This window comes from Oncorhynchus nerka, linkage group LG21 (genome assembly GCF_034236695.1).
Source record: "Oncorhynchus nerka isolate Pitt River linkage group LG21, Oner_Uvic_2.0, whole genome shotgun sequence".
NCBI lineage: Eukaryota > Metazoa > Chordata > Actinopteri > Salmoniformes > Salmonidae > Oncorhynchus > Oncorhynchus nerka.
The window spans coordinates 2,759,471-2,779,392 of NC_088416.1; the positions used below are offsets into that span (position 1 = coordinate 2,759,471).

Genomic DNA, 19,922 nt, shown 5'->3' on the forward strand with positions numbered 1-19,922 from the left:
GTGTCCACTCCCAAATCTTTATTTACTCTGGGGCTCTCTTTAAAAGGTTAAGGGCCTTTCTGTCTTCTGTTGGAGCTGTGAGGGCTGTGACAGACTCCAGATACTATATCCGTGTCCCAAATGGCCCCCTATTCCCTATCTAGTGCACCATACTACGTAGGGAATGGGGTGCGATTTGGGACCCCCGCCCGCTACAACAGTATGTGACACCAGGGAGCCGAGGCCTGCAGAGAGGACAGGGAGGCGGCATCAAAGTAATTAGGGAAGATCGTTCAATGATAAACAACCTTGCCTGTTTTTTCATAACTAATTCATTGTTTTTCATTCAATATTTCAGAAATGGTTCTATTTGTTTTGACAAGAGAGACATTGGTGTTTACTATAGTTAGATAAGGAGGCACTCTGAAAACCTTGTTTAGCAGCCACTCAGAAATCCTCCTTTAGAGATCTTGACAAGAGAGAGAGTGGAGGAAGAGTTATGAGGCCAGCTGTCCTTTCAGTTGACAGCTACATGATACTTGTCAGCACACGCATTCACCAGTCCAGACATATGCATAATTGATTAACTTCCCAAAGTACTCAACTTTTAAATACTCCAACTTCCCGAACTTCAAACTGATTCAATAGGATGTCATTTTTAATGTAAAAACACTCAAACGTGAACTACTCAAACTTGAAAAGGAATACTTTTTATATAACCTCTTGGGTTACATACAAAGCCTTCTACTTCCTGACTCCTTGCAGAAAGAGGAGAGCGTATTGGACGACAGATGCCGATGACCAAATCGAAATAACCACATCCTCGGGCTATGGAAAACTGTAACCTCTGTTTGGGCTCCCTCTTGGAGTCAAAGGTCAGATCGGGGCCGGGGTCACATCAGCACAGTCCTATAGCGGTCAGCTAGAGGTCGGCTGGGGATCGCGACCCGCACAGGACGCCCACCCTTTTCACACAGACGCTGCTCAGAAGCTCAGAGTCGGGAAGTCACCCCCCAGGACCCGCTTGGCCATGCGTTTCAACTTTTAAAGGTTCTTCCTCTTCCTTCATCTTAGTGATGATTTAGGGCCTAGCCTACAGGCACCAGGGAACGGCTTACTAGCCTCTAGCCTCTCATCATCCAAACTCCATAGGCTACAGCTGTGGAGAAGGGAGAGGGAAGAGAAGGGTGGTGGCTGGACGGGGGGGGGGGACAGTAGAGGAAGTTGTAGTGACATCTTGTGTGCCATAGTGACATCTTCAAAGACCTAATTGGGGTTCTTGATGATTGTTTACATATCTGAATGTCACTCTCAAATATTGACTGAGAAGGAAGAGAAGGGAGGTAGGGGGACATGAGAGGAAGTCGAAGTGACATGTTGGCCGACCTTATTCGGATGGTTTCTGATTGTTTACATTTTGTGAATGCCGCTGTCGTCACACTGGAATGACTCTTCTATCTAAACTCAGTGTTCAGTTTCTATCTTCATAGCCCAGACACCATATTCTCACTGTTGTTATCCTGGAGAACCTAGACAATTAGCATGCTAGGCTAATCTCTCCCCTACAGCGGTGTTGGGTCAACAGTGCTTTGTCTTTGTTATGACTCACCCCCCACTGGGCTCAGACATCTTTTCAGCATCTAGTTTTGATTTCAATTCTGTTGACTTGTCAACTAATTGGATATAGGTTCAAATAGGCGACATTCCGTTACATTGACAACTTTTTTTGCAAATCCAATCAGTTTTCCACGTCGATTCAACGTCATCACGTTGAATTTTGGGGTTGAAAGGACGTGGAAACAACATTGATTCAGTTTTTGCCCAGTAGATACAGAAATGCAACAACTTCCACTAGTTTCAATAGTCCTGCTTTGCAGGAAAATCAAGATACTATAGTTTCAATGATAATCCTAGAAAGACAAAGTGAAGAAGTTATTTGGCATCCAAAGCCCTATCTTAGCCTTTCCCTCACAAACTCCATAGGCACAGCCAAGCTTAAGACGGAGCTCAATCCTGATCAAACACAGATGTCCTCTCATCATTTAACACAAAAGACATCTATAACTCTAAATCCGATGCTCATCATTTTGCCATTGATGCTACTTGGAAGGCCATTGGCCCACCTCATATTTCAGATTTATTTCATGGAAAAATAAAATATCATATCATAATGAAGGTGGGAGATTATCAAAGACTGTGGTTCTTTGCAGAAAGCGATAGGGGAAGGAGCATGGGAATATGGGTCGGATATTTCTGCTTGTCCAGTCCAGTGACGGCGCTTGTTTCAAGCTAATCACGTTAGCATTAATAATGAGATAAGGCATTTCCTGTCCAAACTGCCATGTTCGTCTTCTGTTTCATATGGCTCTGGATAAATGTATTTATGATTTCTCTCTGTTTTGTCCTGTAGGTTCGTCCTGGTCTTTGGTTGCTTGGTCCTGTCTGTGTTCTCCACCATTCCGGCTCACCAGGACTTCTCTTCCGACTGTCTGCTCATCCTGGTGAGGAACTGGTTGAAACTAGGCATATGTTCTGACACAGACACAGAAGCTGTTCATCAGCGCGCCTGTTTACAATGAGTGCAGTGATAGGTGACACTGTGGATAGCAGAAAGCGGTGTCACCTATCGCTTCACAACAGGCAAATACGAAGTGGTGAAGTGTGTTGAGCTTTCAATCAAACTCCTCTTTGCACAAATAGATTTCTATTCGTAATTAGGTAAGAGGATATGAATACATTCTGGTATCAGTAAGTCAATCTGATCAATTGGGAACACATCTCTGTTTTCCCATCATGTAGTCATTTGATAGTGAATAAAGCAGATTCAAACGGACATAACCACGTTAAGAACCCTACTGATGCTGATCTCTTGCTACGTATGTGGTCCTTATAGGAGAAATCGATACAGGCCAAGGTTCACGCGTTGTCTCCATATTGAGTTTAGTCATTTGATCCGGGGCCAACATTGATTTCTTCTTCTACACAAAAAGGGTCCAAGAAGGGTTCTTCGGATGTCCCCACAGGAGAACCTTTTTTTTGGTTTCAGGTAGAACCCTTTTGGGTTGCATGTAGAACCGTCTGAGGAAAGGGTTCTACATGGCACCCAAAAGGGTTCTACCTGCAACCAAAAAATAGTTCTTCAAAGGGTTCTATAGGGGCAGCCGAAGAAACCTTTAAAGTTCTAGATAGTGTACTATTATTGAAATGCTGCTAGCAGGTCACAATCCAATAACCGTACCCTGCGATGAGTCAGCACCATACTGATACAGCAGACTTGAGGGCTGCGAGGGAGAGTGAGTTAAACATTCGCCAAAGGGTCATCAATTGGTCAACATCATTGTCTCTGTATTGCCCTGTTGTTGATGTTGACAGTCATTTAAATTGTTGCTGAAATATATTGATATTGAAATTAACTCCATTAAGGGAGCCAGTTAGCATGGTAGGTGACCCTATTGTCCCAGAGAGAGAGAGAGAGAGAGAGAGAGAGAGAGAGAGAGAGAGAGAGAGACAGAGAGAGAGAGAGCGAAGGCAGATGAAACATCACAGCAGCAATATTTGTGACCTGTTGCCACAAGAAAAGGGCAACCAGTGAAGAACAAACACCATTGTAAATACAACCCATATTTATGCTTATTCATTTTATCTTGTGTCCTTTAACTATTTGTACATTGTATATATATATATATAATATGACATTTGTAATGTCTTTACTGTTTTGAAACTTCTGTATGTGTAATGTTTACTGTTAATTTTTGTTGTTTTTCACTTTATATATATTCACTTTGTATGTTGTCTACCTCACTTGCTTTGGCAATGTTAACACATGTTTCCCATGCCAATAAAGCCCTTGAATTGAATTGAATTGAATTGAGAGACACACACTACAATTACTTAGGTTTAAAAATAAGCTCAACTGGACACCGTAATGAGGCAGTGAATGAACTGAGAGAGAAAGCACGCAGGGCATTCTACGCCATTAAAAAACAAACCCTTATTCGATGTTTCAAAGACCTCTCCGATTAGAGTAGACTACCCATCCTGTTGGGGGAGGACGCAGAGAGCTGTGGGTTGGCAGCACACTACATTGCTGCCTGCGAAAAGTTAAGGGACAGTGTCTGACAGACCAATCAACCTGCACATGTCCTCTACTGTATGCCTATTGTTATTGTTCAATGTATGGTTATGTTGACCCTTGGTTATTTTTGTTACTGTTACCGTTGACAATTTTGATTCTTATTAATTTCATATTGTAAATATCAGAAGTAAGCTTTGGCAATATGTGCATTGTTACGTCATGCCAATAAAGCAAATTGAATGGAATTGAATTGAGAGAGAGAGAGAGAGAGAGAGAGAGAGAGAGAGAGAGAGAGAGAGAGAGGTTAGAGAAAGATGAGAGAGAGAGAGACAGAGCGAGAGAGAGAGCGAAGGCAGATGAAACTAAAGCTATATAATAAGCCAATGAAGTGATATAAAGGTCAAAAAGAGAGATGTTGTTATGTGTGCGTGTGCATGCGTGAGTGTGAGTGTGTTTGTGTGTGTGTGCGTGCATTTGTGTATGCGCGTGCGTGTGTGAGTGTGTTTTTTTGTGAGTGTGTGTGCGTGCCTATGTGTGTTTGTGGGCCCGTGCATGTGATTATGTCACCAGCAGTTGATAAGTGAATTGTGTTCATTAACAAAGAGCAACAACTCCCATTCAAATAATCAAAGATCACATTCTAGGCCATGGGGTTGGATTCAAAGCCACCCAGACGAGATTTCAGAAACAGACCCTGACAAACAAACACCCTAGTACATTTGAAGATATAGAGAGTCTGTCATTGCTCTGGGGAAAGTACAGATAAGGTTGGTAGTATAGTGTAAAAAAAAAAGTTTAAAAAATGTACTCATATTGTTTCCTTTGAGGCTCAACTCAATTCAACAAGACTATGAATCCCTGGGGGGAATTAGGATTAGTGGTATATGTCATTTTGTAGCCTGGGTGGGCCAGTGACAGTCAAAGCGTCGGTCCATCCTTCTGTACTAGGCAAGTATCTCCATGACAGATAGGAAGAGGGATATACACGGATTATCCGAGGAGAAGATGAATCCCTTTGTCCTGATTGGATTCATACTGGATGTCTCCACTCAATAACATAAGCCTCTCCAAATGAAATCAGTGTCAACACGATTAGGCCGCCTACTGACGACATAGACACGGGCAGATATCTATTTGCATCCCAGTCGCTACTCTGAAAACTAGAGATTTGAAACAGCGTCCGTGCTCATAACAAATCTCGTTGCATCCATATGCCTCTTAGACCAGACTTGCTAGGGACATTATCTTGGATTAGCATCAGCTGAATTTGAATCATGATATACTGGGAGCAAATGCTAGCTAGCTCATGTTGTGCCTAGTGATCTAATTGACTATGTTGACTCAGTGTTGACATTTAGCATGCTAATGGTGCATTAGCATATTTTAGGTTGACACTGAATTATATACATTATATACATGCTGCTCACAGGAAATAGACCACTTTAAGGCCTCGTTCATTCATGCAAATCATGAATCTGTTTCAATGTCAAGAAAAAGCATGCCACTTTAATATGTTATGATACGTTGGAAATTGGATGATAAATCATTTCTCGTACTTTCAATACAATGATGAAGCAAGTGTGACACCTATTTGTAGAGCAATTGCTTAGTCATTGTGTATCACTTTCCCCTGACTTCCTGTAGGAGTTTGTGATGATCGTGGTGTTTGGGCTGGAGTACATCATCAGGATCTGGTCGGCCGGCTGCTGCTGTCGCTACAGAGGATGGCAGGGTCGCCTCCGTTTCGCCCGGAAGCCTTTCTGTGTCATAGGTGAGTTATAGACTAGATGAGTTATAAACACTTTATAAACCCTTTATAAACCCTTCGTGAATTTTTTTTCAAGGGATGAGAAAAGGTTTACAACCTTCAGTTGATGGTTCAGTAATGACAAGTGTTTTAAAGTTAAAGAGTTTTACAGGTAAATCATTGACTTTTTCCTCTTTTATGACAATTGATGACCTCTCAGTTACTTTATTTCCTACTTAAAAGCGAGAAGTCAGTTTCCTGACTTCAAATCAATATGGCTATTCACTAATTGCTGGAGTTTTACCATAGGAATGTGACTTCCGAGTTCAAAGAGACCTAACGGGTGAAAGGATATGCAGTGTAATTGACCATAGGAACACACACACACACACACACACACACACACACACACACACACACACACACACACACACACACATACACATACACACACACACACACACACACACACACACACACACACATACACACACACACACACACACACACACACACACACACACACACACACACACGGTAGACCGTAGTCCTCTGGCTTGATGTTTTAGCTGGGGTGTTTGAGGCTCTTGTGATTCTTAACAGGGGACTTAGGGTCGACTGACTATGTAAACAGGCCTCTCCATTAACCGTCTTCAATTTTTTCCAGTGTTTAGACATATTCATCTGCCCTTCTCAGACGGCCGCCATACTTCAGGGAGGGAGACTAGAGGCTTACCAGTCACGCTACGTCATCAGAGCTAGCGTCATCATGCTCTCTGAGCTGGCTAATGTCATGTCGAGAGAGCGAGCGGGAGAGAGTGAGAGAGAAGGAGAGTAGAGGCTTACCAGTCACGCTACGTCATCAGAGCTAGCGTCATCATGCTCTCTGAGCTGGCTAATGTCATGTCGAGAGAGCGAGCGGGAGAGAGTGAGAGAGAAGGAGAGTAGAGGCTTACCAGTCACGCTACGTCATCAGAGCTAGCGTCATCATGCTCTCTGAGCTGGCTAATGTCATGTCGAGAGAGCGAGCGAGCGAGAGGGAGTGAGAAAGAAGGAGAGTAGAGGCTTACCAGTCACACTACGTCATCAGAGCTAGCGTCATCATGCTCTCTGAGCTGGCTAATGTCATGTCGAGAGAGCGAGCGGGAGAGAGTGAGAGAGAAGGAGAGTAGAGGCTTACCAGTCACACTACGTCATCAGAGCTAGCGTCATTATGCTCTCTGAGCTGGCTAATGAGAGAGAGCGGGAGAGAGCGATAAAGAGAATGAGAGAGAGGGAGAGGGAAACAGAGATAGAAAGCGAGAGAGATACAGAAATTAGACGGATACAGATATATACACTACCGGTCAAAAGTTTTAGAACACCTACTTCTTCTTTATTTTTACTATTTTCTACATTGTAGAATAATAATGAAGACATAAAAACTATGAAATAACATATGGAATCATGTAGTAACCAAAAAAAGTGTGAAACAAAAAAAGATATATATTTGAGACTGTCATAAGTTATATGTACACCCACAAACTATACTGTACATAAACATTAATACACTTAGTTTGAGGTGGCGATTGTATAGATTAGATTTCATAAACATTCATATGAAGGCATGTGACATCTTTACATAAGTATACATAGACATTCATAGAAGCTACAGTTGAAGTCGAAGTTTACATACACCTTAGCCAAATACATTTAAACTCAGTTTTTCACAATTCCTGACATTTAATCCTAGTAAAAAGTACCTGTCTTAGGTCAGGTAGGATCACCACTTTATTTTAAGAATGTGAAATGTCAGAATAATATCAGAGAGAGTGATTTATTTCAGATTTTATTTCTTTCATCACATTCCCAGTGGGTCAGAAGTTTACGTACACTTAATTAGTATTTGGTGACATTGCCTTGAAATTGTTTAACTTGGGTCAAACGTTTCAGGTAGCATTCCACAAGCTTCCCACAATAAGTTGGGTGAATTTTGGCCCATTCCTCCTGACAGAGCTGGTGTAACTGAGTCAGGTTTGTAGGCCTCCTTGCTCACACATGCTTTTTCAGTTCTGCCCACAAACTTTCTATAGGATTGAGGACAGGGCTTTGTGATGGCAACTCCAATACCTTGACTTTGTCCTTAAGCCATTTTTCCACAACTTTGGAAGTATGCTTGTGGTCATTATCCATTTGGAGACCCATTTGCGACCAAGCTTTAACTTCCTGAATGATGTCTTGAGATGTTGCTTCAATATATCCACATAATTGTCCTTCCTCATGATGTCATTTATCTTGTGAAGTGCACCAGTCCCTCCTGCAGCAAAACACCCCCACAGCATGATGCTGCCACCCCCGTGCTTCACAGTTGGGATGGTGTTCTTCGGCTTGCAAGCCTGCCCCCCTTTTCCTCCAAACATAATGATGGTCATTATGGCCAAACAGTTATATTTTTCTTTCATCAGACCAGAGGAGATTTCTCCAAAAAGTACAATCTTTGTCCCTATGTGCAGTTGCAAAGCGTAGTCTGGCTTTTTTATCACGGTTTTGGAGCAGTGGCTTCTTCCTTGCTGAGCGGCCTTTCAGGTTATGTCCATATAGGACTCGTTTTACTGTGGATATAGATACTTTTGTTCCTGTTTCCTCCAGCATCTTCACAGGGTCCTTTGCTGTTGTTCTGGGATTGATTTGCATTTTTCGCACCAAAGTACTTTCTTCTCTCGGAGACAGAACGCGGCTCCTTCCTGAGCGGTATGACGGCTGCGTGGTCCCATGGTGTTTATTTGGTCCCATGGTGTCCCATGGAAATTGCTCCCAAGGATGAACCAGACTTGCGGAGGTCTACAATTGTTTTGGCTGATTTCTTTTGATTGTCCCATGGTATCAAGCAAAGAGGCACTGAGTTTGACAGTAGGTCTTGAAATACATCCACAGGTACACCTCCAATTGACTCAAATTATGTAAATTAGCCTATTAGAAGCTTCTAAAGCCATGACCTCTTTTTCTGGAATTTCCCAAGCTGTTTAAAGGCACAGTCAACTTAGTGCATGTAAACTTCTGACCCACTGGAATTATGATACAGTGAAATATAATTGAAATAATTTGTTTGTAAAAAATTGTTGCTAAATGTGCTTGTGTCATGCACAATGAATATGTCCTAACCGACTTGCCAAAACTATAGTTTGTTAACAAGACATTTGTGGAGTGGTTGAAACACGAGTTTTATTGACTCCAACCTAAGTGTATGTAAACTTCTGACTTCAACTGTATTTTATATTTGAGATTCTTCAAATAGCCACCCTTTGCCTTAATGACATTCTTGGCATTCTCTCAACCAGCTTCACATGGAATGCTTTTCCAACAGTCAGTTTAAATGTCTTACCCAGGGTCTCGAGCTTGATGACGAGCTTGGAGGGTACTATGGTGTTGAATGCCGAGCTGTAGTCGATGAACAGCATTCCCACCTGGACAAGAGGAATACCTATGTGAGAATGCTGTTCATCGACTACAGCTCGGCATTCAACACCATAGTACCCTCCAAGCTCGTCATCAAGCTCGAGACCCTGGGTCTCGACCCCGCCCTGTGCAACTGGGTACTGGACTTCCTGACGGGCCGCCCCCAGGTGGTGAGGGTAGGCAACAACATCTCCTCCCCGCTGATCCTCAACACGGGGGCCCCACAAGGGTGCGTTCTGAGCCCTCTCCTGTACTCCCTGTTCACCCACGACTGCGTGGCCACGCACGCCTCCAACTCAATCATCAAGTTTGCGGACGACACAACAGTGGTAGGCTTGATTACCAACAACGACGAGACGGCCTACAGGGAGGAGGTGAGGGCCCTCGGAGTGTGGTGTCAGGAAAATAACCTCACACTCAACGTCAACAAAACTAAGGAGATGATTGTGGACTTCAGGAAACAGCAGAGGGAACATCCCCCTATCCACATCGATGGAACAGTAGTGGAGAGGGTAGCAAGTTTTAAGTTCCTCGGCATACACATCACAGACAAACTGAATTGGTCCACTCACACTGACAGCGTCGTGAAGAAGGCGCAGCAGCGCCTCTTCAACCTCAGGAGGCTGAAGAAATTCGGCTTGTCACCAAAAGCACTCACAAACTTCTACAGATGCACAATCGAGAGCATCCTGGCGGGCTGTATCACCGCCTGGTACGGCAACTGCTCCGCCCTCAACCGTAAGGCTCTCCAGAGGGTAGTGAGGTCTGCACAACGCATCACCGGGGGCAAACTACCTGCCCTCCAGGACACCTACACCACCCGATTTTACAGGAAGGCCATAAAGATCATCAAGGACATCAACCACCCGAACCACTGCCTGTTCACCCCGCTATCATCCAGAAGGCGAGGTCAGTACAGGTGCATCAAAGCTGGGACCGAGAGACTGAAAAACAGCTTCTATCTCAAGGCCATCAGACTGTTAAACAGCCACCACTAACATTGAGTGGCTGCTGCCAACACACTGTCATTGACACTGACCCAACTCCAGCCACTTTAATAATGGGAATTGATGGGAAATGATGTAAATATATCACTAGCCACTTTAAACAATGCTACCTTATATAATGTTACTTACCCTACATTATTCATCTCATATGCATACGTATATACTGTACTCTACATCATCGACTGCATCCTTATGTAATACATGTATCACTAGCCACTTTAACTATGCCACTTTGTTTACTTTGTCTACATACTCATCTCATATGTATATACTGTACTCGATACCATCTACTGTATGCTGCTCTGTACCATCACTCATTCATATATCCTTATGTACATATTCTTTATCCCCTTACACTGTGTATAAGACAGTAGTTTTGGAATTGTTAGTTAGATTACTTGTTGGTTATCACTGCATTGTCGGAACTAGAAGCACAAGCATTTCGCTACACTCGCATTAACATCTGCTAACCATGTGTATGTGACAAATACAATTTGATTTGATTTGATTTGAACAGTCTTAAATGAGTCCCCATATATGTTGAGGTGTTCTAAAAAGAAGGTGTTTGATCGGTGGTGTGTATACAGTATATATATATATATATATGTAGAGAGAGAGAGAGAGAGAGAGAGATTCAGACAGACTGACAACAAACAACCGAACACAGGCCAGAAACTGAACTAGATACTCTGAATGGAGACGGTTAAGGTTGAACTAGATGTTCTGAATAGAGACGGTTAAGGCTGAACTAGATGTTCTGAATAGAGAAGGTTAAGGCTGAACTAGATATTCTGAATAGAGAAGGTTAAGGCTGAACTAGATATTCTGAATAGAGAAGGTTAAGGCTGAACTAGATATTCTGAATAGAGACGGTTAAGACTGAACTAGATATTCTGAATAGAGAAGGTTAAGGCTGAGCTAGATACTCTGAATAGAGACGGTTAAGGTTGAACTAGATATTCTGAATAGAGACGGTTAAGGCTGAACTAGATGTTCTGAATAGAGACGGTTAAGGCTGAACTAGATGTTCTGAATAGAGGCTGTTAAGGCTGAACTAGATACTCTGAATAGAGACGGTAAGGCTGAACTAGATACTCTGAATAGAGACGGTTAAGGCTGAGCTAGATACTCTGAATAGAGAAGGTTAAGGCTGAACTAGATATTCGGAATAGAGAAGGTTAAGGCTGAACTAGATGTTCTGAATAGAGACGGTAAGGCTGAACTAGATACTCTGAATAGAGACGGTTAAGGCTGAGCTAGATACTCTGAATAGAGAAGGTTAAGGCTGAACTAGATATTCGGAATAGAGAAGGTTAAGGCTGAACTAGATATTCTGAATAGAGACGGTTAAGGCTGAACTAGAACTCTGAATAGAGACGGTTAAGGCTGAGCTAGACACTCTGAATAGAGACGGTTAAGGCTGAACTAGATGTTCTGAATAGAGACGGTAAGGCTGAACTAGATACTCTGAATAGAGAAGGTTAAGGCTGAACTAGATATTCTGAATAGAGAAGGTTAAGGCTGAACTAGATATTCTGAATAGAGACGGTTAAGGCTGAACTAGATGTTCTGAATAGAGACGGTTAAGGCTGAACTAGATATTCTGAATAGAGACGGTTACGGCTGAACTAGATATTCTGAATAGAGATGGTTAAGGCTGAACTAGATATTCTGAATAGAGACGGTTAAGGCTGAACTAGATGTTCTGAATAGAGACGGTTAAGGCTGAACTAGATGTTCTGAATAGAGGCTGTTAAGGCTGAACTAGATACTCTGAATAGAGACGGTTAAGGCTGAACTAGATACTCTGAATAGAGACGGTTAAGGCTGAGCTAGACACTCTGAATAGAGACGGTTAAGGCTGAACTAGATGTTCTGAATAGAGACGGTAAGGCTGAACTAGATACTCTGAATAGAGACGGTTAAGGCTGAGCTAGATACTCTGAATAGAGAAGGTTAAGGCTGAACTAGATATTCGGAATAGAGAAGGTTAAGGCTGAACTAGATATTCTGAATAGAGACGGTTAAGGCTGAACTAGAACTCTGAATAGAGACGGTTAAGGCTGAGCTAGACACTCTGAATAGAGACCGTTAAGGCTGAACTAGATGTTCTGAATAGAGACGGTAAGGCTGAACTAGATACTCTGAATAGAGAAGGTTAAGGCTGAACTAGATATTCTGAATAGAGAAGGTTAAGGCTGAACTAGATATTCTGAATAGAGATGGTTAAGGCTGAACTAGATGTTCTGAATAGAGGCTGTTAAGGCTGAACTAGATATTCTGAATAGAGAAGGTTAAGGCTGAACTAGATATTCTGAATAGAGACGGTTAAGGCTGAACTAGATATTCTGAATAGAGATGGTTAAGGCTGAACTAGATGTTCTGAATAGAGGCTGTTAAGGCTGAACTAGATATTCTGAATAGAGACGGTTAAGGCTGAACTAGATATTCTGAATAGAGATGGTTAAGGCTGAACTAGATGTTCTGAATAGAGGCTGTTAAGGCTGAACTAGATATTCTGAATAGAGAAGGTTAAGGCTGAACTAGATATTCTGAATAGAGACGGTTAAGGCTGAACTAGATGTTCTGAATAGAGACGGTTAAGGCTGAACTAGATATTCTGAATAGAGACGGTTACGGCTGAACTAGATATTCTGAATAGAGATGGTTAAGGCTGAACTAGATATTCTGAATAGAGACGGTTAAGGCTGAACTAGATGTTCTGAATAGAGACGGTTAAGGCTGAACTAGATGTTCTGAATAGAGGCTGTTAAGGCTGAACTAGATACTCTGAATAGAGACGGTTAAGGCTGAACTAGATACTCTGAATAGAGACGGTTAAGGCTGAGCTAGACACTCTGAATAGAGACGGTTAAGGCTGAACTAGATGTTCTGAATAGAGACGGTAAGGCTGAACTAGATACTCTGAATAGAGACGGTTAAGGCTGAGCTAGATACTCTGAATAGAGACGGTTAAGGCTGAGCTAGACACTCTGAATAGAAACGGTTAAGGCTGAACTAGATATTCGGAATAGAGGCTGTTAAGGCTGAACTAGATATTCTGAATAGAGAAGGTTAAGGCTGAACTAGATATTCTGAATAGAGACGGTTACGGCTGAACTAGATATTCTGAATAGAGAAGGTTAAGGCTGAACTAGATATTCTGAATAGAGACGGTTAAGGCTGAACTAGATATTCTGAATAGAGACGGTTAAGGCTGAACTAGATGTTCTGAATAGAGACGGTTAAGGCTGAACTAGATATTCAGAATAGAGAAGGTTAAGGCTGAACTAGATATTCTGAATAGAGACGGTTACGGCTGAACTAGATATTCTGAATAGAGACGGTTAAGGCTAACTAGATGTTCTGAATAGAGACGGTTAAGGCTGAACTAGACATTCTGAATAGAGGCGGTTAAGGCTGAACTAGATATTCTGAATAGAGACGGTTAAGGCTGAACTAGATATTCTGAATAGAGACGGTTAAGGCTAACTAGATGTTCTGAATAGAGACGGTTAAGGCTGAACTAGACATTCTGAATAGAGGCGGTTAAGGCTGAACTAGATGTTCTGAATAGAGACGGTTAAGGCTGAACTAGATGTTCTGAATAGAGGCTGTTAAGGCTGAACTAGATACTCTGAATAGAGACGGTTAAGGCTGAAATAGATACTCTGAATAGAGACGGTTAAGGCTGAGCTAGACACTCTGAATAGAGACGGTTAAGGCTGAACTAGATGTTCTGAATAGAGACGGTAAGGCTGAACTAGATACTCTGAATAGAGAAGGTTAAGGCTGAACTAGATATTCGGAATAGAGAAGGTTAAGGCTGAACTAGATATTCTGAATAGAGAAGGTTAAGGCTGAACTAGATGTTCTGAATGTAGGCTGTTAAGGCTGAACTAGATACTCTGAATAGAGACGGTTAAGGCTGAACTAGATACTCTGAATAGAGACGGTTAAGGCTGAGCTAGACACTCTGAATAGAGACGGTTAAGGCTGAACTAGATGTTCTGAATAGAGACGGTAAGGCTGAACTAGATACTCTGAATAGAGACGGTTAAGGCTGAGCTAGATACTCTGAATAGAGAAGGTTAAGGCTGAACTAGATATTCGGAATAGAGAAGGTTAAGGCTGAACTAGATATTCTGAATAGAGACGGTTAAGGCTGAACTAGAACTCTGAATAGAGACGGTTAAGGCTGAGCTAGACACTCTGAATAGAGACCGTTAAGGCTGAACTAGATGTTCTGAATAGAGACGGTAAGGCTGAACTAGATACTCTGAATAGAGAAGGTTAAGGCTGAACTAGATATTCTGAATAGAGAAGGTTAAGGCTGAACTAGATATTCTGAATAGAGATGGTTAAGGCTGAACTAGATGTTCTGAATAGAGGCTGTTAAGGCTGAACTAGATATTCTGAATAGAGAAGGTTAAGGCTGAACTAGATATTCTGAATAGAGACGGTTAAGGCTGAACTAGATGTTCTGAATAGAGACGGTTAAGGCTGAACTAGATATTCTGAATAGAGATGGTTAAGGCTGAACTAGATGTTCTGAATAGAGGCTGTTAAGGCTGAACTAGATATTCTGAATAGAGAAGGTTAAGGCTGAACTAGATATTCTGAATAGAGACGGTTAAGGCTGAACTAGATGTTCTGAATAGAGACGGTTAAGGCTGAACTAGATATTCTGAATAGAGACGGTTACGGCTGAACTAGATATTCTGAATAGAGATGGTTAAGGCTGAACTAGATATTCTGAATAGAGACGGTTAAGGCTGAACTAGATGTTCTGAATAGAGACGGTTAAGGCTGAACTAGATGTTCTGAATAGAGGCTGTTAAGGCTGAACTAGATACTCTGAATAGAGACGGTTAAGGCTGAACTAGATACTCTGAATAGAGACGGTTAAGGCTGAGCTAGACACTCTGAATAGAGACGGTTAAGGCTGAACTAGATGTTCTGAATAGAGACGGTAAGGCTGAACTAGATACTCTGAATAGAGACGGTTAAGGCTGAGCTAGATACTCTGAATAGAGACGGTTAAGGCTGAGCTAGACACTCTGAATAGAAACGGTTAAGGCTGAACTAGATATTCGGAATAGAGGCTGTTAAGGCTGAACTAGATATTCTGAATAGAGAAGGTTAAGGCTGAACTAGATATTCTGAATAGAGACGGTTACGGCTGAACTAGATATTCTGAATAGAGAAGGTTAAGGCTGAACTAGATATTCTGAATAGAGACGGTTAAGGCTGAACTAGATGTTCTGAATAGAGACGGTTAAGGCTGAACTAGATATTCGGAATAGAGAAGGTTAAGGCTGAACTAGATATTCTGAATAGAGACGGTTACGGCTGAACTAGATATTCTGAATAGAGACGGTTAAGGCTAACTAGATGTTCTGAATAGAGACGGTTAAGGCTGAACTAGACATTCTGAATAGAGGCGGTTAAGGCTGAACTAGATATTCTGAATAGAGACGGTTAAGGCTGAACTAGATATTCTGAATAGAGACGGTTAAGGCTAACTAGATGTTCTGAATAGAGACGGTTAAGGCTGAACTAGACATTCTGAATAGAGGCGGTTAAGGCTGAACTAGATGTTCTGAATAGAGACGGTTAAGGCTGAACTAGATGTTCTGAATAGAGGCTGTTAAGGCTGAACTAGATACTCTGAATAGAGACGGTTAAGGCTGAAATAGATACTCTGAATAGAGACGGTTAAGGCTGAGCTAGACACTCTGAATAGAGACGGTTAAGGCTGAACTAGATGTTCTGAATAGAGACGGTAAGGCTGAACTAGATACTCTGAATAGAGAAGGTTAAGGCTGAACTAGATATTCGGAATAGAGAAGGTTAAGGCTGAACTAGATATTCTGAATAGAGAAGGTTAAGGCTGAACTAGATGTTCTGAATGTAGGCTGTTAAGGCTGAACTAGATATTCTGAATAGAGAAGGTTAAGGCTGAACTAGATATTCTGAATAGAGAAGGTTAAGGCTGAACTAGATATTCTGAATAGAGACGATTAAGGCTGAACTAGATGTTCTGAATAGAGGTGGTTAAGGCTGAACTAGATATTCTGAATAGAGACGGTTAAGGCTGAACTAGATATTCTGAATAGAGACGGTTAAGGCTGAACTAGATGTTCTGAATAGAGACGGTTAAGGCTGAACTAGATATTCGGAATAGAGAAGGTTAAGGCTGAACTAGATATTCTGAATAGAGACGGTTAAGGCTGAACTAGATACTCTGAATAGAAACGGTTAAGGCTGAGCTAGACACTCTGAATAGAGACGGTTAAGGCTGAACTAGATGTTCTGAATAGAGACGGTAAGGCTGAACTAGATACTCTGAATAGAGAAGGTTAAGGCTGAACTAGATATTCTGAATAGAGAAGGTTAAGGCTGAACTAGATATTCGGAATAGAGAAGGTTAAGGCTGAACTAGATATTCTGAATAGAGAAGGTTAAGGCTGAACTAGATGTTCTGAATGTAGGCTGTTAAGGCTGAACTAGATATTCTGAATAGAGAAGGTTAAGGCTGAACTAGATATTCTGAATAGAGAAGGTTAAGGCTGAACTAGATATTCTGAATAGAGACGATTAAGGCTGAACTAGATGTTCTGAATAGAGGTGGTTAAGGCTGAACTAGATATTCTGAATAGAGACGGTTAAGGCTGAACTAGATATTCTGAATAGAGACGGTTAAGGCTGAACTAGATGTTCTGAATAGAGACGGTTAAGGCTGAACTAGATATTCGGAATAGAGAAGGTTAAGGCTGAACTAGATATTCTGAATAGAGACGGTTAAGGCTGAACTAGATACTCTGAATAGAAACGGTTAAGGCTGAGCTAGACACTCTGAATAGAGACGGTTAAGGCTGAACTAGATGTTCTGAATAGAGACGGTAAGGCTGAACTAGATACTCTGAATAGAGAAGGTTAAGGCTGAACTAGATATTCGGAATAGAGGCTGTTAAGGCTGAACTAGATATTCTGAATAGAGAAGGTTAAGGCTGAACTAGATATTCTGAATAGAGACGGTTAAGGCTGAACTAGATATTCGGAATAGAGAAGGTTAAGGCTAAACTAGATATTCTGAATAGAGACGGTTAAGGCTGAACTAGACATTCTGAATAGAGACGGTTAAGGCTGAACTAGATATTCTGAATAGAGACGGTTAAGGCTGAACTAGATGTTCTGAATAGAGGCTGTTAAGGCTGAACTAGATATTCTGAATAGAGACGGTTAAGGCTGAACTAGATATTCTGAATAGAGACGGTTAAGGCTGAACTAGATGTTCTGAATAGAGGCTGTTAAGGCTGAACTAGATACTCTGAATAGAGACGGTTAAGGCTGAACTAGATATTCTGAATAGAGACGGTTAAGGCTGGCTGTAATATGCTGTTGGGTGTGTCCTCCTCTGGCCTCTCCCCTTCTTAATTATTTGTCAGTATTAATCCTGCCTCCTAAGCTGTTTACCTCTTTCCCCTCCAAGCCAAAACACACACCCTAGGATACCTCTCCAATCATCTCTCTATCAAAACTCGTAGGGTCACTGACTGGACACAATCCCCCTCCAGCTTCCACTACAAGTAGCCACTACTAATAAACCTATTTTTACTGGTTAGACACTAGGAAGTATGGCCATCATGAATATCTTAAGCATTGCTGTTACTTTATCATCATTTATTGTCTGTTTCTCTCTGTAAAATACCTCCCTTGACCTCCTTATGTCAGCCCTATTGTGTTGAATGATTGATCAGCTGGCCTATTACAATCATGGAGTACTGTCTGTATGAGGGCATGTGACATTTGCCAATAACTCAATCTATTGCGCATCAACTAATGGCACAAGGCAAGGCTGGAGACAGATTATAATGACAATCACCATGATAATCACGCTGAGCTGCTTGAGGGAGGTTTATCATTCCTATTTTCCTCTCTCTCTTTCCTTCTGTCTTTCCCTCTCTCTCTCTCGTCTCCCCCCCCTCTCCCTCCCTACCCCCCTCTCTCTCTCGTCCCCCCACCTCTCTCTCTCTCGTCTCCCTCCCCCACCTCTCCCTCCCTTCCCCCCCTCTCTCTCTCTCATCTCCCCCTCTCCCTCCCTTCCTCCCCCTCTCTCCCCCCCTCTCGTCTCCCCCCCCACTCTCCACCCTGATGTATGTGTCAACATTGCGTGTGTCTGAGTGTGTTGTAGTGTGCTTCGACTACTCTAGATGGGTCCATAAATTCTCTCCCCTATACAGTCAGTGGTTAGAGTATCCATAACTGTCAGCCCGATACACCCCAGTCATTACTGTCTGGGCCGATCCATTAGTCTCTGGAGAGCGGGGGGTGTCTCACTCAGTGACTCTCAGCATCCATAAATTATACGCAATGAGCCAATTCCATCTTTAAGTGTTCCGAGCAGGTGATTTGTCCTGTGAAGTCATTGAAAGATCGTTAGAAGGAGATATTTCAATGCAGATGTGGTCCCCAGAGCCCAGATGAATGGAAACAAACAGAACAGCTCATAAACTGGATGAATAGCTCTCATTGGTAGGTTCAGTGTTTGGTGGGTTCCCATCAGCCAATGGGGTTGGCATACAGGAAGAATGTTTATTGACGTACGTTTGACTGAGAACATATTTGTCTGAAAACCAGCTTATGTATCTTACATTGTGGTTTAGGTAGAGGATGCTGATTGAATGTGTTGGTTTATGTGGAGCACATTGCTTGACTGTATAGACAGAGGATTGCTCACACTGTAGTGTTGCACCATGACAAATCACTGGCTCGATGCCAGCTAAACTTTTCTGGTGAAAGTATATGATTGTGACGAGACACGGTGACGACAACACGGGGAAATTGAATTTGTTAGTGAAAGGATTGGAGCTAAATGTGGTGTTCCTTGGGGGATTTTGACCTCTTGGTGTCCTTACCACCCCCATGTTTATGAATGAGAGAGTCCCCTCAATGAGCCATAGACACACACACACGTACACACACACACACACACACACACACACACACACACACACACACACACACACACACACCTGTGGGAGCTGTAGTCGCTCTATCAGCCAAGGACTCATATGCGACCCAGCCCAGACAGGCAGACACACACAGACAGACAGACAGACAGACAGACAGACAGACAGACAGACAGACATAATGTGTTGGCTGTATGCTGACCAGGCAGTCCAGAGTCAGTTGGGCTGCTAACTGTTAACGTCATACCAAGAGCTGTCCCCTGTCCAAGTCCCACATATGTGACTTTGACTGTCTGCCTGGATGGACGAGGAGGAATGTGAACACACTGGCAACCACCGAGGACACACACACACAAAGGAACACACACATTCACACATCTGCAGCGATAGAATAGATAACTAATATTTGCAAAACTAGTAAATAATTTTAAACCTCATAGAGTCCGTTTCCCAGACCCAGATTAAGCCTAGTCCTGGACTGGATCTATTGAACATGACTCCTAGTCCAGTAGGTTTAATCTGGGTCTGGGAAACCGCCCCATAGTCCCACATCATAGTAATCATCACAACATACGTAACTGTAGTCTCCACCCAGAGTGGGATCACTGGTGCAGCTGATTGGATTCTGTGTTTTTGGCATGAATGGTTAGAGAGACAAGTGTGGCCAAGGCTCAGAGGGTGAACCAGGACACACAGTACTGCTG

The 19,922-nt window shown here is 42.4% G+C and overlaps 1 protein-coding gene across 4 annotated transcripts in view; it reads left to right on the forward strand.

Annotated features, from left to right (window-relative positions):
* Nucleotides 1-19,922, forward strand: part of LOC115103682 (potassium voltage-gated channel subfamily KQT member 5-like) — a 177,507-nt gene that overhangs the window by 130,086 nt on the left and 27,499 nt on the right. For all 4 annotated transcript variants that reach the window (XM_029624542.2, XM_029624541.2, XM_029624544.2 and 1 more), the window contains exons 2-3: nucleotides 2,390-2,480; nucleotides 5,699-5,825. In XM_029624542.2, the coding sequence (XP_029480402.2) occupies nucleotides 2,390-2,480; nucleotides 5,699-5,825 (218 nt within the window). The remainder of the gene's footprint in view (nucleotides 1-2,389; nucleotides 2,481-5,698; nucleotides 5,826-19,922) is intronic.